The following is a 19,240-nucleotide window of genomic DNA, read 5'->3' as shown; positions in this document are numbered from 1 at the left end:
TCTCCCTCCCTCCCTCTCTCTCTCTCTCTCTCTCTCTGCCAGTCAGCTGGAACCAACACGGGCTGCTGGTGTGACGTCACCGCTCACTAGAAGGGGGCGTGGCTGATTTGCATACGGAGGCCACGCCCCCTCCATCCTCCTCACGCGTTCACGGACGCATGGGAAAGATGGGAAAGATGAGTTTTCAACACACAAAATGATATATATATATATATATCATTTTTTGGGTCAACTTATATATATATATATATATATATATATATATATTAGTACTATATTTATATATATATTATATATATATATTTATATATATAAATATATTATATATATTGACAGAACATTAAATATTTAATATTGACCCCAAAATTATATATATATATATATATATATCATTTTGGGGTCATATATATATATATATATATATATATATATATCATTTTGTACTGTATTTATATATATAAATATATATATTATATATACATATATATATATATTTATATATATATATATATATATATTTATATATATATATATTTATATATTTATATATATATATATATTATATATATATATATTTATATATATAGGGGCTGCACGGTGGTGTAGTGGTTAGCACTGTTGCCTCACAGCAAGAGGGGCCCTGTGTCAGCGTGGGTTCTCTCCGGGTTCTCCGGCTTCCTCCCACAGTCCAAAGACATGCAGCTTAGGTGCATTGAAGACTCTAAACTGCCCGTAGGTGTGGATGTGAGTGTGAGTGGTTGTCTGTCTCTATATGTCAGCCCTGTGACAGACTGGCGACCTGTCCAGGTGAACCCTGCCTTCACCCATTGACAGCTGAGATCGGCTCCAGCACCCTGTGACCCTTAACTGGATAAGCAGGTTACGGAAAAAATGTATATATATATATATATATATATATATATATATATATATATATATACGCTTTCTTGTACTTTTGTGAATTTAGATTGTTTTGAGAAATTGGCCGCATAACTCCAATGTAATGGGACTCTAAGGCACTAATGGTGCTCAAATTTAAAAATAATTATACAGAAATGTCTGTTTCATAAAGGAATCATGGTTTGAAGAAATTTGTTTATGATAATGGCTTCTGGCAAGGTTTAGGGATTTTCTATTGTATTCGACGGATTTTAGCTATTAATCTGATTTGGAAACACAACTCAAATTTACTTATTTTAAATTTATTATAATAGTTATTTAGAAACTATATTGTACACAATGTGGAAAATTGTCTCTGGCTTCACCACTATCTTAATAACATTAATTACAAATAAGACAAAAGTGAGAATAACTAAAAACATAAGACTTTAACTTGGACTTCAATCATGCAATAAAAAAGCCAACTTGTAGCCTAAAAAATGTACATTGAGCAGAATTCTGAAGCTATTATAATTATATTTTTTACATTTATTTTATATATTTTAATTATTTATATATATAGTATAATTTTCAGTCCACTTTTTTCACTTAGCAGTATAGTGTTTAATGTGAACCCAAAATGTTTTTTTACACGTACTAGTTTTCCTCCGCTTGTTCCTGAACGCAGCATACATTTGCATAAAGTACAACGCGTCCCAGCAACCTCAGCCAATCACAGACAGCAGCTGAGGTAAGCCACGCCCACCTGAGCCGATTTACTTCCTGGTTGGGCCGTGAACGCACCACGCCCCTCTGTTCTTCTCTCACGCTGTCATTTTTAAACAGGGAGGCCCAAAGTATGAGTAGTAAACCCATAAAGAGAGAGAAGTGTGGGATTTGTGATTGTTGTTTTTCCCACAACGTGACACACAACATATAAAAAACATTAAATACCAAAAAACACATTTACTTTGTCATTTATCATAAATCTAAGCTAAAAAAACATATTTTTAAATGTTTTTTTAACATATTAACACGTGTCTTTACTCATAAAACAACTATACTCTGTTACATTTCAAAATCATATAATTTAAAGTGTTTTATTTGTGTTTAATCCCATTAGAAGCTCTGTTTTCCTCCTTTTTAAATGTCCCCGTCTCTCAGAACACTGAGGAGCACATGGCCTCGACACGCGTAGACTGTTGCCTACCGGCGACCCTGCCGCGTCCTGATTGGCTGAATGTAGGTCACTCTCGGCCTCTCTCGGCCTCCCATTGGTCAGAATGAGGTCACAGACTCCGCCCACAGGTTTCCCCATGCTCCTGCCTCGTGACAGGCCGTCTGGAGAGGGGGAGGAGGAGGAGGAGGGGGGGGTTAGTGTTTGAGAAAAATAAAATCACATTTGTTACTTTATAACAAATTAAAAAAAATTATAAAAAATAAATATAAAACATAAAAAAAGTTAAAATTATAATACTTAAGTACAATTTTTTTTAATAAATTCAATTGCAAAATAAATACAGGAATATTATATATTAAAAATAATCATATTTCTGTATGTAGTACTTATTCTGTATGCCCCCTGAGATGCTATTTTATGTACTTTTTATAGAAAATCACATTTGTTTCTTTATAACAAATTAAAAAAATATATAAAAATAAATATAAAACATAAAAAAAGACAATATTATAATACTTATAAAAAAAAAATATAAATATAAAATATAAAAAAAGTTATTATTATTTTTTTTAAAATTAAATTACAAAATAAATACAGGAATATTAAATATTAAAAATAATCATATTTTTGTATGTAGTACTTATTCTGTATGCCCCCTGAGATTCTATTTTATGTACTTTTTATAGAAAATCACATTTGTTTCTTTATAACAAATTTAAAAAATATATAAAAATAAATATAAAACATAAAAAAAGACAAAATTATAATATTAAAGTAAAAAATATTTTTTAAAAATTAACAAATTAAATTAAATTACTAAATAAATACAGGAATATTAAATATTTTAAAATAATCATATTTTTGTATGTAGTACTTATTCTGTATGCCCCCTGAGATGCTATTTTATGTACTTTTTATAGAAAATCACATTTGTTTCTTTATAACAAATTTAAAAAAATTATTAAAATAAATATAAAACATAAAAAAGTTAAAATAATAATACTAAAGTAAAAAATATTTTAAAAAAAATTAACAAATTAAATTAAATTACTAAATAAATACAGGAATATTAAATATTAAAAAATAATCATATTTTTGTATGTAGTACTTATTCTGTATGCCCCCTGAGATGCTATTTTATGTACCTTTTATAGAAAATCACATTTGTTTCTTTATAACAAATTAAAAAAAAAAATATTAAAATAAATATAAAACATAAAAAAAGTTAAAATTATAATACTTAAGTAATTTTTTTTTTTTAATAAATTCAATTACAAAATAAATACAGGAATATTAAATATTAAAAAATAATCATATTTTTGTATGTAGTACTTATTCTGTATGCCCCCTGAGATGCTATTTTATGTACCTTTTATAGAAAATCACATTTTGTTTCTTGATAACAAATGTAAAAAAATTAAATTAAAATAAATATAAAACATAAAAAAATTACAAATGTATAATACTAAAGTACATTTCTTTTTTTAAATTAACTAATTTAATTAAATTACAAAATAAATACAGGAATAAAAATAAAATATTAAATATTAAAAAATCATCATATTTTTGTGTGTAGTACTTATTCTCTATGCCCTGGAGTTGCTATTTTATGTACTTGTTATAAAGCATAATGTTGTGTTGAATAGTATTTATTTATATTATTATTAATTATTTCAATTTGTTAGTATGCTGGGTATTAGGTTGTTTATTTGTTGCATGTTTTAACTTCAATGTTGTTTCATATTAATACTAATAATAATACATTATATTTATCTCTCTTCACTGCATGCATACAACTCATTTTTTTTATTTAATTTATAGTCTTTTCTTAGGATGACTTTCTGTCCAGAAACTACAGCTGAAAATATACTTTTGTTAAAAAAATAAATTTAAAAAAATGTAATCAAGCAATGTTTATTAATGTGCAATTTCCCTGATGAATGAATAAATAAACAAACATCTCAGAGTTGCTCAATTGTCTCGTATGGTTGCAATTTTTGTCCTTTGGCTCTGCACATGTGTGTACTTAATTGCCATGTTTGGTCTCGTTAATCATGTCCTGTCACGTTTTTATATATATATTGTTCAGATCCAAGGGAAATCTAAAATGGCAAAAATCCAGCGCTTCAACAACAGCATAATAATAACCGCCTATAAAGGAAATAAAGGCATAAATCACACGTGAACATGCCACATCATGCGTTTCCTGTTGATACTAATGCGACTGATTCATAAATCAGACGCAGCAGCTGCACTGTGGGAACAACAGTTCTTGGAAAAGACCTGAAAAAAAAGCCTGCAAGTCCTATCTGGTGACAGAAGCCTGTCAAATATACGTGACAGGAATGTGCTAGTAGTAAGAGGCCAAAATTATCTGTGTGTGTGTGTGTGTGTGTGTGTGTGTGTGTGTGTGTGTGTGTGTGTGTGTGTGTGCACGCTGGCATGCACTAGTGAAAGTGAGAAACAACAGCTTGACTCCACTCATGTGTGATCAGAGTTTTCATGAGCCATTTCCAATTCAGATCATTTCCCCCTCCTTCCTTTTCCTCCAGACAGAAGGAGGCCTCCATGGTTTTAAATGTGTTTAGGTGGCGCTATCTAGTGGTCGTCTGTATGAAGTGCACCAAAACATTACAGTCCAATTAATGTACAATTCACAGATAAAATACACTGTTCACCAGTGCTGGAATGTGACAAAATACTTCTACAACATTGTTTAGTGAGAGTTCAATAACATGCAATCAAATAGCAAAATTGTACCCATAAAAAAATTATAATTAGTAGACTCTTTAAGCTATTATAACAATATTTGTAGTCTTATTTTCAGTTAAACAGAGGAACATTTTTTTATCATTAATATAGTTTTTCACTTTGCAGTGTATAGTGATGAAGGTGAGAAAACAAACCTTCAAAATTAACATGATGTGCTTGTGTTTAACAGTGTTGATGTATTTGTTGTACAAGAACTTATACTTTTTTTGTTTATTACTTTTTATATCATCTCTCTGCCTTGTTTACATTTTTATTTATTTAATTGTTTGTCTTTACCAAGTTTTGAGTACCCTTTAAAGTGCTATACAAATAAAAATGTATTATTATTATTACTTAAAGGCAATTCAAGGTACTATTACATTATGTTACTTTATACTTCTACTCCACTTATCTAACAGCTATATTAACTTTTAAAATGACTATTTTCATTGTGATAAACTGAAGGACGACTCGTTGTTTTGAGTGTTGAGAAAATCCTCCTACTTCTTCAGCTGTATTAACTTTATTTAAAAACCCTGATTGATCAGCTGGAAAATGCTTCATATAAGCTGAAAACATGGAGAGAGTCATGAGGTTCTCACAGGACAAACACAGGATGATCTAATAGAATATGATGTATTCCTGTAGATAAAAGTATCCGACAGTGTATAAAGGAACATACACAATAATGCAAAAGTAATATTAACCCTGAAACATCAACAGTGAATGAATATATTTTAATGCACAATAAGTACTTCAAATTTTGATATTTAAAGTACTTTTTTCTTGCATCTGTAAGTCAATGTTTTGAAAGCAGGACTTGTACTTGTAGTGGAGTATTTTCACAGTGTTGTATTCCAGTAAAGTATCTGATAAATGCTTTTACAACCAGATCATTCTCTCGTCCGTAGTGTTTTTTGCGAGACACGTGACTCATCATTTGGATTCACATGAAAGCATGAAGAACTCACCTGACTGCACGCTTCAGGTGCAAAACACCTGAGCTCCCATCATTGATGTATCCGGAGCTGCAGCTCCCTGAAAGGCTACTCCCACTGTGTGTGAGGAGGGAGGGAGGGAGGGAGGGAGGGAATGTGTCAGAGAGGGAAACCACTTCAGTGTCCCTGTGGGAGGAAAGGGTGGATATAAATACACACAGTGGATTAATTATCTGAAACCAGCTTCGTTGTGGTCAAGCGGCTGTGTTTTCGTGTCGTTCTGAGAGTTTCACTTGTAGTTTTGTTGGAGGAGAGCTGCTGCTGCTGCTCAAAACAAAGGTTATTAAAAAGGTAGAAGAGTTTAATGACGGATGAAAATGTTTTTTAGATCCACACACACTGACCTGAACCAAACGAAAACTAAAAAATATAATCATAGATGTTTTATAACCATCTTTAAACCCCAAACTGATAAAAAGTCATGTCCTTTTAAAACTATTTCTTAAAATTGGCATCATCATAATACCACAAAGGCATTTAACTTCTAAATATTATAGTGTTATTGCCTTTGAATGCAATGAAGCTGTTTTAAATCAACATTATTATTGGATTGTATATAAAAAATAAATTAAAATATATATATATATTTTAATTTATATAGATTATTATTTGGAAAGCTTGAAATCGGGCTTTTCTTTCAAGGAATTCAATTTTTTTTTGTAGGTTTTGTATTAAATGAATCCGTTTTAACATGAAATTATTTCAAGAAAATTGAGGACTCCTAAAAAATAATAAAATTAAAATAAATACTGTATTTTCCACCCAAATTCATATCTACAAGTCTGAAATAATTCATATTATTTATGACGACTAGAAAAGGAATTAACCTTTATGACTGAAGAAAATGTATTTCCTTGGTTGAAAGTTAATCAAAAGAATGAAATGTTAATACTGAAATTTGGGATTTGGGAATTTTTTTTTACTATCATTGATCCTTTTTTACTGAATCAAAACTACATCTAAATGAAATAAATGTGGTCAATATTTTTGATACAGGGACTATATTTTTTTTTATCAGAAATAGGTAGTTTTAATGAAAACAGTGAAAGTAACCTGAATATCTGGAAAAAAAATATATATATTGTTTTTTTTTACTGTTTTGATGCTTTAAATGACCATAACTGAGATCTCCTCCACTGACAGGGTGTTGGGCTGGAGGCAGAAAACGAGACCACAAAACCCGAACAAATAAAACCACATCTGGACAGTCAGATACGACCACAGGGAAGTAAAATAAATATATGTGAGTGGTTTGGTTAACGCGGCCGCTGTTCAGCTCTCTGATGTGGTCGACCACGACAAGAAAAACTTCCCCTTCTACGTCTAAGTGATGTTTTTAGGTGCAACGACAACAATGAACACGTGTGTGGATACGATTATAATAACATTAACGAGAATTAAGAGAATTTAAGAGAATTAAAATGATCAAAATGAATTTGAGAGCAGCTTGAATCATGTTTTACTGGCACAATATTTTCAAAATTATATATTTTTGTTAACAATTTTAAGGGGGCTGTAATTTCTACATATTTTTATAACAATGTCCAAGAAATTTCCTGGAAAAAAACATATTCGGAAGTAACTATTGTGTAATTAAAGATATCGTTTAATTGGCAGCCTTCTAATAAATACGTTTGAAATATATATATATAGTAAGGCAATTACAAAATAAATAAAATTTAAAAAAAAAATATATATATATATATATATTTTTTTTAATTATTATTATTACTTGGAAAGCTTGAAATTGAGCTTTTCTTTCAAGGAATTCCAATTTTCTTCGTAAATTTTGTATTAAATGAATCCGTTTTAACATGAAATTATTTCAAGAAAATTGAGGACTCCTAAAAAATAATAAGATTAAAAACATACTGTATTTTCCACCCAAATTCATATCTACAGGTCTGAAATAATTCATATTATTTCTCAATACTAGAAAAGGAGCCTTCAGCGTTTGACATGAACTTAAACCAACAGTACCATTTCAGAATTTTTTTTATTTGATTTGAGGGTTTTCAACAACTCACTTTTTAGGCAAAGAAAAAGGATAGTAATTTAGTAATAATATTACATGTTTTTAGTTTTACAGAAAAAAAAAAAAAAAAAAAGAATAAACACATCTGGACAGGACCTAGTAATGAACTATGTGTACACGCTTTTGTTACAAAAATTGGGCATAACTGTGGCAATGAGGGAGCAGGAAAAAAGGCTACAGGGAGGGGAAAACTATCACATCGATACATATACTCATCCCGCCGGTTACAAAGATAGTCCCCCAACTCATTCCCTCCCACCCACACAATACCAACGATGATAAAAGAAATGATACTTGGAGTAAAAAACAGCAAATAATCAATATATAATAAAATATAATACGAATTGTACAGTACACTCCGGTTATTTCTGTTGTCCTTTTTAAATCCTGAACACATTAACAGTTTGAGTCGTGTTTTCCTCTCTCCGCCCACGCCTCGTTAAAAAAATGACAAAAAAGTAGTGTACATTAAAAACAAGGTCACCAACACTTTTCTGTTTCCTCCTTTTTTTCTCCTTTTTAGCACATTGACTGCCTTTTGTGACACATTAAACCCTTTTAATTTTTCATGAGGATTTCTTTTTTTTTTAACTCTTAAAAAGATGAATTTATGTTGAAGGGCAGACGTCATCTCGGTGTATAAAAAAGAAGAAGTGACAGATTCTCCACTGGGGTAACAAATGAACACATACAGAGCAAGAGACACGGACTATACGGTTTAACTGTGAATAATGTGAAAACAATGTGAAAAATACACTGGTACTAAATAATGGTACCTCACTTCTAGAGTCGCCATCCAATCCATTTTTAATGCGCAAACACTGCTAGTGGGGAAAACTTAAAATAAAATAACAGATGATGGAAGGGAAACTGGATTAATGCATTCTTTAAAACGGATGCTACTAAAACTGTCATGTGGTCTAAGAGTTCCTCCACCTTCAGGTAAAGGGGAGACAGGTGAGCGTGGTTCTGATTATGAATCATCCACCTCTGCTGCTGTATATTAAGGATCGTATGTGGATTTATCCGGGAGGGGGGGGGATGTTACCGTAGTTACACGAAACCCTCCCCCCCCCCACCCCCGTTGTCCCGTCTTGTTCTGTTAAAAACTTGCTAGCTCTTGCTCGCTTCTTGGATTATTTAAAAAAAATAAAACATCAAAACAATCTAGTCTAGAAAACTGTTTTTTTTTTTTTGTTTCGTTTGTTGTTTTCACTGACTGAACTCAGTCAGAACTGTTGATCTCTCAGGCTGGACCAGAACCGGGACCGTTAGCTGGACTGGCGGTCGGTCACTTTCTGTCTGGTCGTGTGGCGGCGGGGATTTCATCTTCATCAGTGCCCAGCTCCCCGCGGAGCTCGCCCCCGACAGCAGAACTTGTGGCGGGCCAGGAGCACCGGGTTCCAGAAACGGTGTCGGCACCGGCGGCACTGGAACTTGGCCTGTCTGAGGTGCTGGCCCCGGTGTTTCAAGGCTTTGTGCAACGAGCTGGTGCGCCGGCCGCACACCTGGCAGCGCAGACGGGCGTGGCGGCCCATGTTCCTCGGCGGGTGCCGGACGGCGTGGTGGATCAGCAGCGAGCCCTGCTTGGCGTACGTGGCGCTGGGGCAGATGGGGCAGGGGAAGCGCTTGATGGGGACGTCCATGGAGGTCAGCCCGGTGACTTTGACGGCGCCTCCGCTCCACGACTTCACCCTCATCAGGCCGCCCTTCACCCTCAGCTGGGCCAGGATCTTCTTCTTGTTGAGCTGGGCCTGCAATCGGCCCCTCCTCTTCCTCAGGACCAGCAGCTTCTTGCGGGTGTCTTTACTCAGCGGGACTCCCACCAGCTTTCCGTCTCTCATGATGCTGTGGATCAGTACACGCCTTTTTTTTCCTTTGCTTTCTTGTTTGTCCATGCTGCTTTTGGTAGTTTTTTGAGCGGTAGTGAAAAGGGTGCTGCAGCTGCTGGTGTGGTGGTTGTTGTGGTTGTTGTGGATGCTGCGGTTGTTGTTGTTGCTGCTGCTGCTGCTGTGGTGGTTGTTGTGGTGGTGGTGGTGGTTGTTGTTGCTGCTGCTGCTGCTGCCCAGGGTTCCCTTGCTGCATGTGGGACGACCCGGCGTAGTTGGGGCCCGATCCGGAATCGTAGAAGAGCGGCGAGTATCCGGAGGGTTGAGACTGGTTGACCCGCTGGCCGCTGCGGTCGATGCCGTGCTGAGACAGCTTGTGGCGCACTAAGCTGTTGGAGTAGGCGAAGGCTTTGCCGCACACTTCACAACGAAAGGACTTCTCCAGGCCGACCCCGCCGCCGTGGACCGTCTGCTGATGTGCCGTCAGGTGGAAATAGTGCCGGAACGATTTCCAGCACACGGTGCAGGTGTAGAGCCTCTGAGACGGGGTGCCGGATGTCGGAGACTTTTCTCCTTGGGAGCAGGAAGAGAAGTAGTCAGAGTTCCCCGAAGTGGCGACCTGACTGATGGCGGCGGCTGCAGCGGCGGCGGCGGCGGCAGCACCTTTGATCCTCCTCCCCTGGCTGTCGATCTCACCTTTCCGGTGCAGCTTCCCGTGTCTCACTAGGCTCTGAGCGTAGGCGAACATCTTCCCGCACAGATTGCACTTGTAGTTCTTTTGACCCGAGTGCACCGTCAGATGCTTGGTGAGGTGGAAGGGCTCGCGGAACATTTTGCCGCACACGTCGCAGGCGTGAGGCTTCTCCCCCGTGTGGACGCGGTTGTGGCGCCGCAGCGTCTCCGCCCTCCTGAAGCGCTTGCAGCAGATCTGGCAGCTGTACGGCCTCTCGGTTCCGTCGCCCGGAGGCGCGGGGCTCCGTCGCCTCCTGACGAGGTTGCTCGGGTCCCTCTTCTCTCGGGGCTTCCTCGGCCTCCTGGGCTTGCTGTGGGGCTGGCTGGGGTGAGTCAAAGGCATGGTGGAGCCGTTGAGGCCCGACGTGGACGACGGCCCGCCCATGTTACCAAACCCCAACCCCCCCAGCAGGCCTCCGATGATATCCCTCCTCTCGCCTTCCCGGCCTTCTGTGTTTATATCACAAGAGGCGGCGGCTGCAGCGGCGATGGCCGACATCGCACTGCTGGTGACCTCGTCCTCCGAATCATCCAACAGGGAGGAGAGGGGGAGGTGTGGCTGCTGCGGCGGTTGGTGGTGGTGGTGGTGGTGCTGCTGCTGTTGCTGCTGCTGCTGGCTCTGTGGGTGGGGATGAAGAGTTGGAGCTAAAGGGGCCTTACGCAGAGTCTGGCTGCTCAATTCACTGGCCAGCGTACTCTCTGAGGAGTACAGAGACGAGGACTGCGATCGCCTGTAGTCGTCGACCCCGCTGTTGTAGGTCGACGGACTCTGGTAGCGATTTCTGGAATAATCCGTTGCATACTTGTCATTGGTCATTGCTGCCCCATCGTTTGGGATTCCCACTCGGCCCCCACTGTTTCCCATTTTACTACCGCTCGGGTTGGACGAGCCGCTCCCTCCGCTGTTGGCCCGGTTTTTTGAACTCCGAGGAGGTTTACCGCAGGCGCCTGAAGCGGCGTGGTTGAGCAGAGAGGTGCTCTCGCGGAAGCAACGGCCGCAGGCCGGGCAGCGGAAGGGCTTCTCGTCGTGAATCTTCTCGTGTCTCGTGAGCGACTCCCGGCGGTTGAAGGACTTTTGGCAGATGTTGCAGGCAAAAGGCCGGTTTTCTGAGTGGGTGACGCTGTGCTGGATGAGGTGACCCCTCTTTTTAAATCTCTTCCCGCACTCGCCACAGCAGAAAACCCTCTCCGGGCTCGGCGAGTTACAGTCCGACTTCCTGCTTTGGCTTTCTGGCGTCAGGCCGTGGCTGCGGAGGTGCCGTCGAAGGCTGGAGAGGTGGGTGAAGGTTTTACCACATTCACCACAGTGGTAAAGGGCTTCTGGTTCAGGCTGGCCAGACGAGCTGTTGCTGTGGCTGTCCTGGGATTTGGACAACTGTTGGTTACCGTTGGCTACGAGCACCGAGGTGGAGTTGGAGGAGGGAGGAGCAGACGAAGAGGAGGAGACGGTGGAGGATGACTGCTGCGAGGACGAGGAGAGGAGAGAGGAATGCGGCGGCTCGCTTCCGATGCCACTTATCCCGACACCCCCGGATCCTCCTCCCACCAGGCCCGATGAGGAGCTCTGACTGTGCCCACTTGAGCTGCTGCTGTGGCCGCCCTGACTCTGGGTGCTACTTTCCGATTTCCTCTGCGGCAGGTAGCCCGCCATTGCTTTCTTTCTCCTGCTCCCTCCGCTGGAGGCAGACGACGACGAGCTGTCGCCCGTCTTGGCGTCGTCTTTGGAGAGGGACAGGTGTAAAGGCAGTGGAAGGGGAAGGCCGGCCTCCTGCTGCATCAGCGACGCGATCTGGTTGGAGGACAGGACTGGAATGCCTTGGAAATCAAAGCCACCCAGCGGGGGCTGGGGAGCCGGGTGGAGAGGGTGCGGGTGGTGAGTGTGGCTGTGTGGGTGAGATAAGGCGTGGGGGTCAGCTGCTGTTGCTGCTGCTGAGGCGGTGGAGCGGCGTGGCTGTGGCTGTGCGAGGAGTGGAGGGCCGGGGGAGGGGCCAGGGCCGAGTTTGACTCTGACCCCTGACCCAGACCCAGGCCCAAGTGGTTGTGAGTGCCTTGCTGGACGAGGAACTGCTCGAGGCTGCTGTTGGTGGGGACGCCGGACAGGAAGTACTGGTTGGCGGCGAGCATGCAGCTGAACTGCTGGTGGAGGCTGCGGGGATCCGACTGGCCGACTAAGGGGACCGCAGTACTGCCGGAGGGGTTGTTGGAGGCCGATGAGGCGGAGGGCGAGGCGAGGACGTGGGGGACCGGGGGTGGGCTGGGGGACGGAGAGACCCGGATGCAGCGGAGGCGGGGTGCCGGTGTGACGACCCCCCCGCTGCTGCCCCCGCCAAAGTCAAATCGCCCCATCCCCGAGTGGAGCTGCTCCTGAGCCAGCGCCGCCTCGGCCGGGTGGAAGGGCCGCAGGAACTGGGGGTACCCCGAGCTCCCGCTGCTGCTGCTGCTGCTCATCTTGCTGGACTTCCGGGAGCTGTGAGACGAGGACGACGTATGGCTCTGGTGGGAGATGGGCGGGGGAGGGGCGCTCATCTTGGCGAACAGCGACGACGAGTCGGCGAAGGCGTTGCTCCGAGAGCTCTGGAGGGAGCCGAGGCCGAGGCCGGACAGGAGGCTCCCGGAGCTGTCGGCCGACGGCTGGTGCTGCTGCTGGAGCTGCTGCTGGTGCTGCAGCTGGACCTGCTGCTGGTGGCTCAGCTGGCGCTCCAGTCCCAGGCCTTTGAACTGGTGGGCCTGGTGCCCACTCAGCATCTCTAAAATGTCCATGGGGTACTTGCTGAACTGGAACATCTTCCAATACAGCTTTGGCAAAGTGACACGTAGCCACAACTGCCACGTGCACTGAGCCTGTGATCGCTGAAAAACAGCAGTGACCCCTTGTCGAACTGACAAGGTTGGATTTTCAGAGTTAGTCCGGGACCCCAAAACGTCCAACAAACCGCTATAATCCAACAAAAAGCCGATGCTTTGATTTTCTCACATAAAATGTCTCAATACTTTCTTTTTCTCTGTTCGAGAAGTGAAGCCTTCAAGTGCTTCTGTGGGAAGTTATATATATAAAAAAAGAGTCATAAATAGGCAATAAACTAAATCATACTAAAAAAAACAAGAGTCTGTAGTGTTTCTTGAAAGTGTTCCATAATTGTACGCTGATGTTTTTATAGGTCAGCTGTCCCGTGAGGTGGAGTGTGTCCGTTAGTTCAGTTCACTGCCCGTCTGTCCCCTCATGGAGTTCTTCTTCGGACAGCCTGAAGAATGAGAAGGAAAACAAAAAAAAGAAACAATAATGTCAGTCAGTGATTCAGCGAGTTTATACGGAGCAGATAAACAAAACATTGTTGTGGTACAGAGAGCTCAACAACGCTGTATTGCTCATTCCGAATGCCTCAAAGGAAACAGAATAAACAGCTTCGTTTAAAACACAAGCCTTTGATTTATTCATATACATAAACAGAGTTTTGCAGTTTTGAATTTTGAGCTACTGTACTTATTATTTCACCTGACATTTAGGATTTGCCAGAAACTATAATATTCACTATTTTCTGTTGAGACTGTAAGGTGCTCCTGGGGCTTGTAGTTTTATGTATTATGTCTTATATCTTATAACTCCACTGTGTGCAAGGTGTTCTGATAAATATCCAGATTACAATTAATGCAATACAGTTTTAAATCACGTTAATTAATCAAGAAAATGAATCATTAGAGACAAAAAGGACATTCATCCAGAGGTTTCCAAATTTAGAACTGCAATTTTGTTGCAATAATCTGAAAATGTGTCTCATTGTACTGGTTTTCTATTCCTCAAAAGCAGTTACTGGTTTTTTCTGACTGGTATTTGTATCCTCACACTGTATAGACACCAGTGAGAGTGGCAGACGGAGCCTAGAGAGGGAAAAGAAATGAGAGTGGTGGCTCAAAATGCCACAGGACTCCTGTCCAGCTCCTGCTGGATAACATGGCTGCCCGTCGCCTCCCCACACACGCACACGCACACACACACACACTCACACGCACACACACCAGATTTAAAAAAAGGTGGTGTGGTGGACAGCGTCTTTGTGTTCCAGAGCAAAACAGGCTGCTGAGAATCAACATTCAAACTCTGCGTATTCCTTCAGTCAGAAATGTAATCTGATATTTAGAGATTCACATTTTTACTAATTATGTTCCTGTTTTGTTCTCATAAAAAGGTTTTTATAAACAATTAGGAAGAAAATGTGCTCATGCAAATGCTGGTCACAGCATGGAGCAGCAGCTCGACACTGTTAACCTTTTAAAGAATGCAGTGCTTCACTTCCCATGTGGAGAAGGATGCTTCTAGTGTTATTCCTCCTTTCTGATAGATAATCTTTCTTTCACTGAAGGCATCAACCTGCCGCTTTCTTCATCCCGGCCGAAACATTAGCACCACAGCCCTGAACGGAAACAGTTTGAGACTCACGTTCATGTGCGTCTGTCTAACCTCAGTGACATATCTTTCTTTTTATAAGACTGAGGTTAAGTCTGCTCCCTATTCTGACCTCCCTCTGGCTTCACACAGAGCACCAGCTCTCCCCCGAGACAGAAACCAGAGAAGCCAAACATCCTCATACGTGCCGTCACATCCTCGTACAGTCAGCAGCTTGGCAGAGCAACGCTGGGGACTCGTACTCGAGGATGATCCTGAATCTAAAGAATACTCACACACAGCAGTGACACACATCAAACCACCGTCACACAAGGGCTGTTAGAAAGCTGATGAGCCACAAGGCCAAACAAGCCATTGGTGATATTAGGGGGAGGATGTTTTTGTTCACCACACACACACACACACACACACACACACACACACACACACACACACACACACACACACACACACACACACACACACACACACACACACACACACACACACACACACACACACACACACACACACACACACACACACACACACTTCTACAAAATAAAGAAGTGGTTTCTTATAACTCTGATCTGGAGATAACTCGAGACAAGAAGAAGAAAACAAACAGACGTACAGTTAGGCTGCAGCTGCTTTGCAGGAATTGACAAAACAACTACTTAATGCAAAGTGAATCCGAATTCTGCTCGGTTACCAGTTTGTCCAATACTGGGACGGCCTGAAATATATGGCGTCCAACTAAGTTAAAGACCCGTTAAAGACCAACCATGTTGTGGCATTCTATCTTTAACAAAGTAAAACATAAACACATAACAAAAACAATCGAAGAAACTACTAAACAAAGATAAGAAATGTCACTTTTACACATTTTTACATCAATTTATGTCTCAGAAAGCAGCATGAGGTGATTCTTTCACCTTTCGTTGTTTCTCTCTACCAGAAGAACTACTTCACTCCTGTTACACCAGGTGAAAGCAGGTAAGTACGCTGGTAGGACAGAAAACCAGCACGACTGAGTCTACAGGTTTTAGGTTTTATCCCCGACCAATCAGCACAGCAGATGATCTAACTGATTAGTTTTCTTTTAACCAAACAACAGAAACGTTTGCACTAAAAATCAGACTCGATGCATGAGGAATTTGTCTCAACAGACTGACCTCGGATGTGTTCAACGTGAAACCTTTTTGCCACATTGTTGCTGTTGACTGATTGTTTCCTCCTAACAATGCAATTCTAAGCTAAATCTGTTTGGTTCAGTTTGGTTGATGTTTCAGTGGTGAGGACAGATATCTCCAAGGTGAAAGCTCCACGGAGGAATGAAAAACACAAAGCAGATGTTCAAAACAAACACCGCACTACGAAGGGCCATTTGCATCTTTACATGTCAACATTTGTGTTAAATGGACCCAGACAACCACAAGAAACATACATATATATATATATATATATATAACGTTTGGCAGTGCTGAATGTGAACAGTGAACATCCGCCCTGCTGAAGTGTCCTGTTACAGGACAAAAACAAAACCCTTCTACCTGAAGGACTCATCGAAAACCACTAACAAATAAATGAATGTTTGACAGTCAGCAGCAATAAAGAGCCTCAATAAACCGAAAATTTGATTTTCGTTGGTGACCAAAGACATTAAGAGAGAAGCCATTTGTATTATTCTCTCATTGAGCTTCTTCCATGATATAAAAATGAAACTTTACATCGTCTTAACAATATTTTTGCACCAATCTGTGTTTGCTAATGATGCTTTCTCTACCAGTGAATAAAAAAAGAGCCGACGTAGCACCAACGAAAAATGCATTTAAAGCAATACGGAGGAAACATTTAGGAATAAAGACCCGAGCATCGGCATCAGCTTCAGCTTTTAGAAACATGTGCTAATTAAACATTTTTCCCTGTGAGGAGAAGTGTTTCTGAGTATCCAACTTGTGAAAAAAAAAAAGAAAAGTGTGCACGGCAGGTTTCTCATGTTATTACTAAATTTTCAGATGCCAGAAATTAATCACAACAAAACCAAAACAATTCCAGAGCTGTCAAGTTGTCGTGTGAAATGAAGTATGATACTGCAGAGGAGCTCAAAGGGGATTATAATGCAATAATAGCAATAATATATTTAATTTTTTCTTGATTATCGTGTCACGGACATCCACATTTATATTTAACAATTATTTTAGCACTTATTGTATTCGTATTAGTTTGTTTCTGTACTTTTGCTCTGGTTTATGCTCTTAGATGCTTGTTTAAGAAAGGAGATGCACTTCTGGTGACTAGTAGTTCTCTATGTTGAATACACTTCCTGTAAGTCGCTTTGGATAAAAGCGTCTGCTAAATGACTGTAATGTAATGTAACTTTAGTGACGTATAAGTACTAGTGATAGTGACACAACATCTGAGTGTGTCACATGTGCATTTTACTTAAAAACAACTTGATTTCCTGCAAAAAGTCGAATGCAACTTTGTCAGAATAGAGCGGAGAAGTGTTTCATCTTGTTTGGAGATAACTCTTTACATGCACACTTAGTCTGAGCTGCTGGTTCTGCAGAAAGCATCCTATGACTCCTTTAAATCCAAACTTGTGATGTAGTTAGAGGAGCAGGTTTGGGAGGAGAGCACAGGGGATTATAATGCAACAATAGTAATAATATATTTACTTTTTCCTTGATTATAGTGTGATGGACATCCACATTTATATTTAACAATTACTCTAGTGACGTATAAGTACTAGTGATGCTCCCACCGTAGTGAGTGTCAAACAAGACACTCACATGTGCATTTCACTTAAAAACAACTTGATTTCCAACAAAAAGTCGATTGCAACTTTGTCAGAATAGAGCGGAGAAGTGTTTCATCTTATTTGGAGATAACTCTTTACATGCACACTTAGTCTGAGCTGCTGGTTCTGCATCTGCAGAAAGCATCCTATGACTCCTTTAATATCAGCTACATACTCCTTTAAATCCAAACTTGTGATGAAGTTAGAGGAGCAGGTTTGGAAGGAGAGCACGGGTGAGAAACAAAACAATTCAAGATCTGTCAAGTTGTCATGTGAAATTAAGTACGACATACTGCAGAGCTCAAAGGGGATTATAATGCAATAATATATTTACTTTTTCCTTGATTATAGTGTGATGGACATCCACATTTATATTTAACAATTAATCTAGTGACGTATAAGTACTAGTGATAGTGACACAACATCTGAGTGTGTCACATGTGCATTTCACTTAAAAACAACTTGATTTCCAACAAAAAGTCGAATGCAACTTTGTCAGAATAGAGCGGAGAAGTGTTTCATCTTGTTTGGAGATAACTCTTTACATGCACACTTAGTCTGAGCTGCTGGTTCTGCAGAAAGCCTCCTGTGTGTGTGTGTGTGTGTGTGTGTGTGTGTGTGTGTGTGTGTGTGTGTGTGTGTGTGTGTGTGTGTGTGTGTGTGTGCGTGAGATCAGATATGAGTTTGACATCAGCTGAAGTCCAGACTTGTGATGAGGGAAGAGGAGGAGAGAACAGGTGAACAGATGAACAGGTGAACAGATGAAACACTGGAGTAGTTTGACATGAAGATGTCTGTGGATGTTCCCACATCTCACCAGGAGGATCCACAGGTCTGCAGCTGTCCCTGGGTGGATGAGGAAGAGGATGAGGGCGATGAAGAGGAAGAGTCCACTGTCTCCAGACCTACACACTGCAAAGGCACAAAAGGAGAAAGTTAGCCCAGGTACAAGCCTCTGTTGCCTCTCAGCTCCTCTGCAGGCTCCACATCCCTCCCCGGCGGATAAACCGACACAGACATGAAGCATTAACGTGTTTACCGCGTCACGGAGCAGAAACCCGCCTTTAAACAGCAGAGATGTGTTTTTCCTGCATGTTAGCTTAGCCAGCTAGCTAGAGCAGCTAGCTTAGCTTAGCTTAGCTTAGCTAGCTGGTTAGCCAGCCGCGCTCTGGTTGTTGTTGTTGTTGTTGTTGTTGTTGTTGTTGTTGTTGTTTACCTCGGAGCTCTGTGTGCGGGAGGCAGCGTGCGTGTCTCGCGGGAGGGAGCGTGCGTGCCGTGCGGGTGCTGCTGCCCGTCGCGAGGCCTCCTCCTCCTCATGGAAAAACACCGCGCGGGGCCCGGAGCTCCACCGCTGTGTGCACGCGCAGAGAACTCTGTCTGTGCGCGGGCACGAGGAGGACGAGACCATTCTACACAGAGAGAGAGAGAGGGGGGGAGAGAGCTATACATCTATAGACTATACCAATATATATATACATATATATATATATATATATATATATATATATATATATATATATATATATATATATATATATATATATATATATACATATATATACACATATATACATATGATCCACTGATATATAGACTGTATATATATATACATATATAAAGATCCACTGATATATACTGTACCATATATATAT

At 40.8% G+C, this 19,240-nt stretch overlaps 1 protein-coding gene across 1 annotated transcript; it reads right to left on the bottom strand.

The window, feature by feature from the left end:
• Positions 1 to 8,902: 8,902 nt before the first annotated feature.
• Positions 8,903 to 18,954, bottom strand: LOC129096974 (zinc finger protein 865-like). The gene is given in 7 exon segments (XM_054605650.1): positions 8,903 to 9,714; positions 9,716 to 12,315; positions 12,318 to 12,636; positions 12,638 to 12,696; positions 12,699 to 13,646; positions 18,406 to 18,500; positions 18,805 to 18,954. Coding segments are annotated over 5 exon segments (4,005 nt in total). The 5' UTR covers positions 13,189 to 13,646; positions 18,406 to 18,500; positions 18,805 to 18,954; the 3' UTR covers positions 8,903 to 9,177.
• Positions 18,955 to 19,240: the final 286 nt, after the last annotated feature.

Source organism: Anoplopoma fimbria, chromosome 10 (assembly GCF_027596085.1).
Source record: "Anoplopoma fimbria isolate UVic2021 breed Golden Eagle Sablefish chromosome 10, Afim_UVic_2022, whole genome shotgun sequence".
Lineage (NCBI taxonomy): Eukaryota > Metazoa > Chordata > Actinopteri > Perciformes > Anoplopomatidae > Anoplopoma > Anoplopoma fimbria.
Note: the sequence above shows the minus strand (reverse complement) of the source record. Positions and strands in the feature narration are given on the sequence as shown.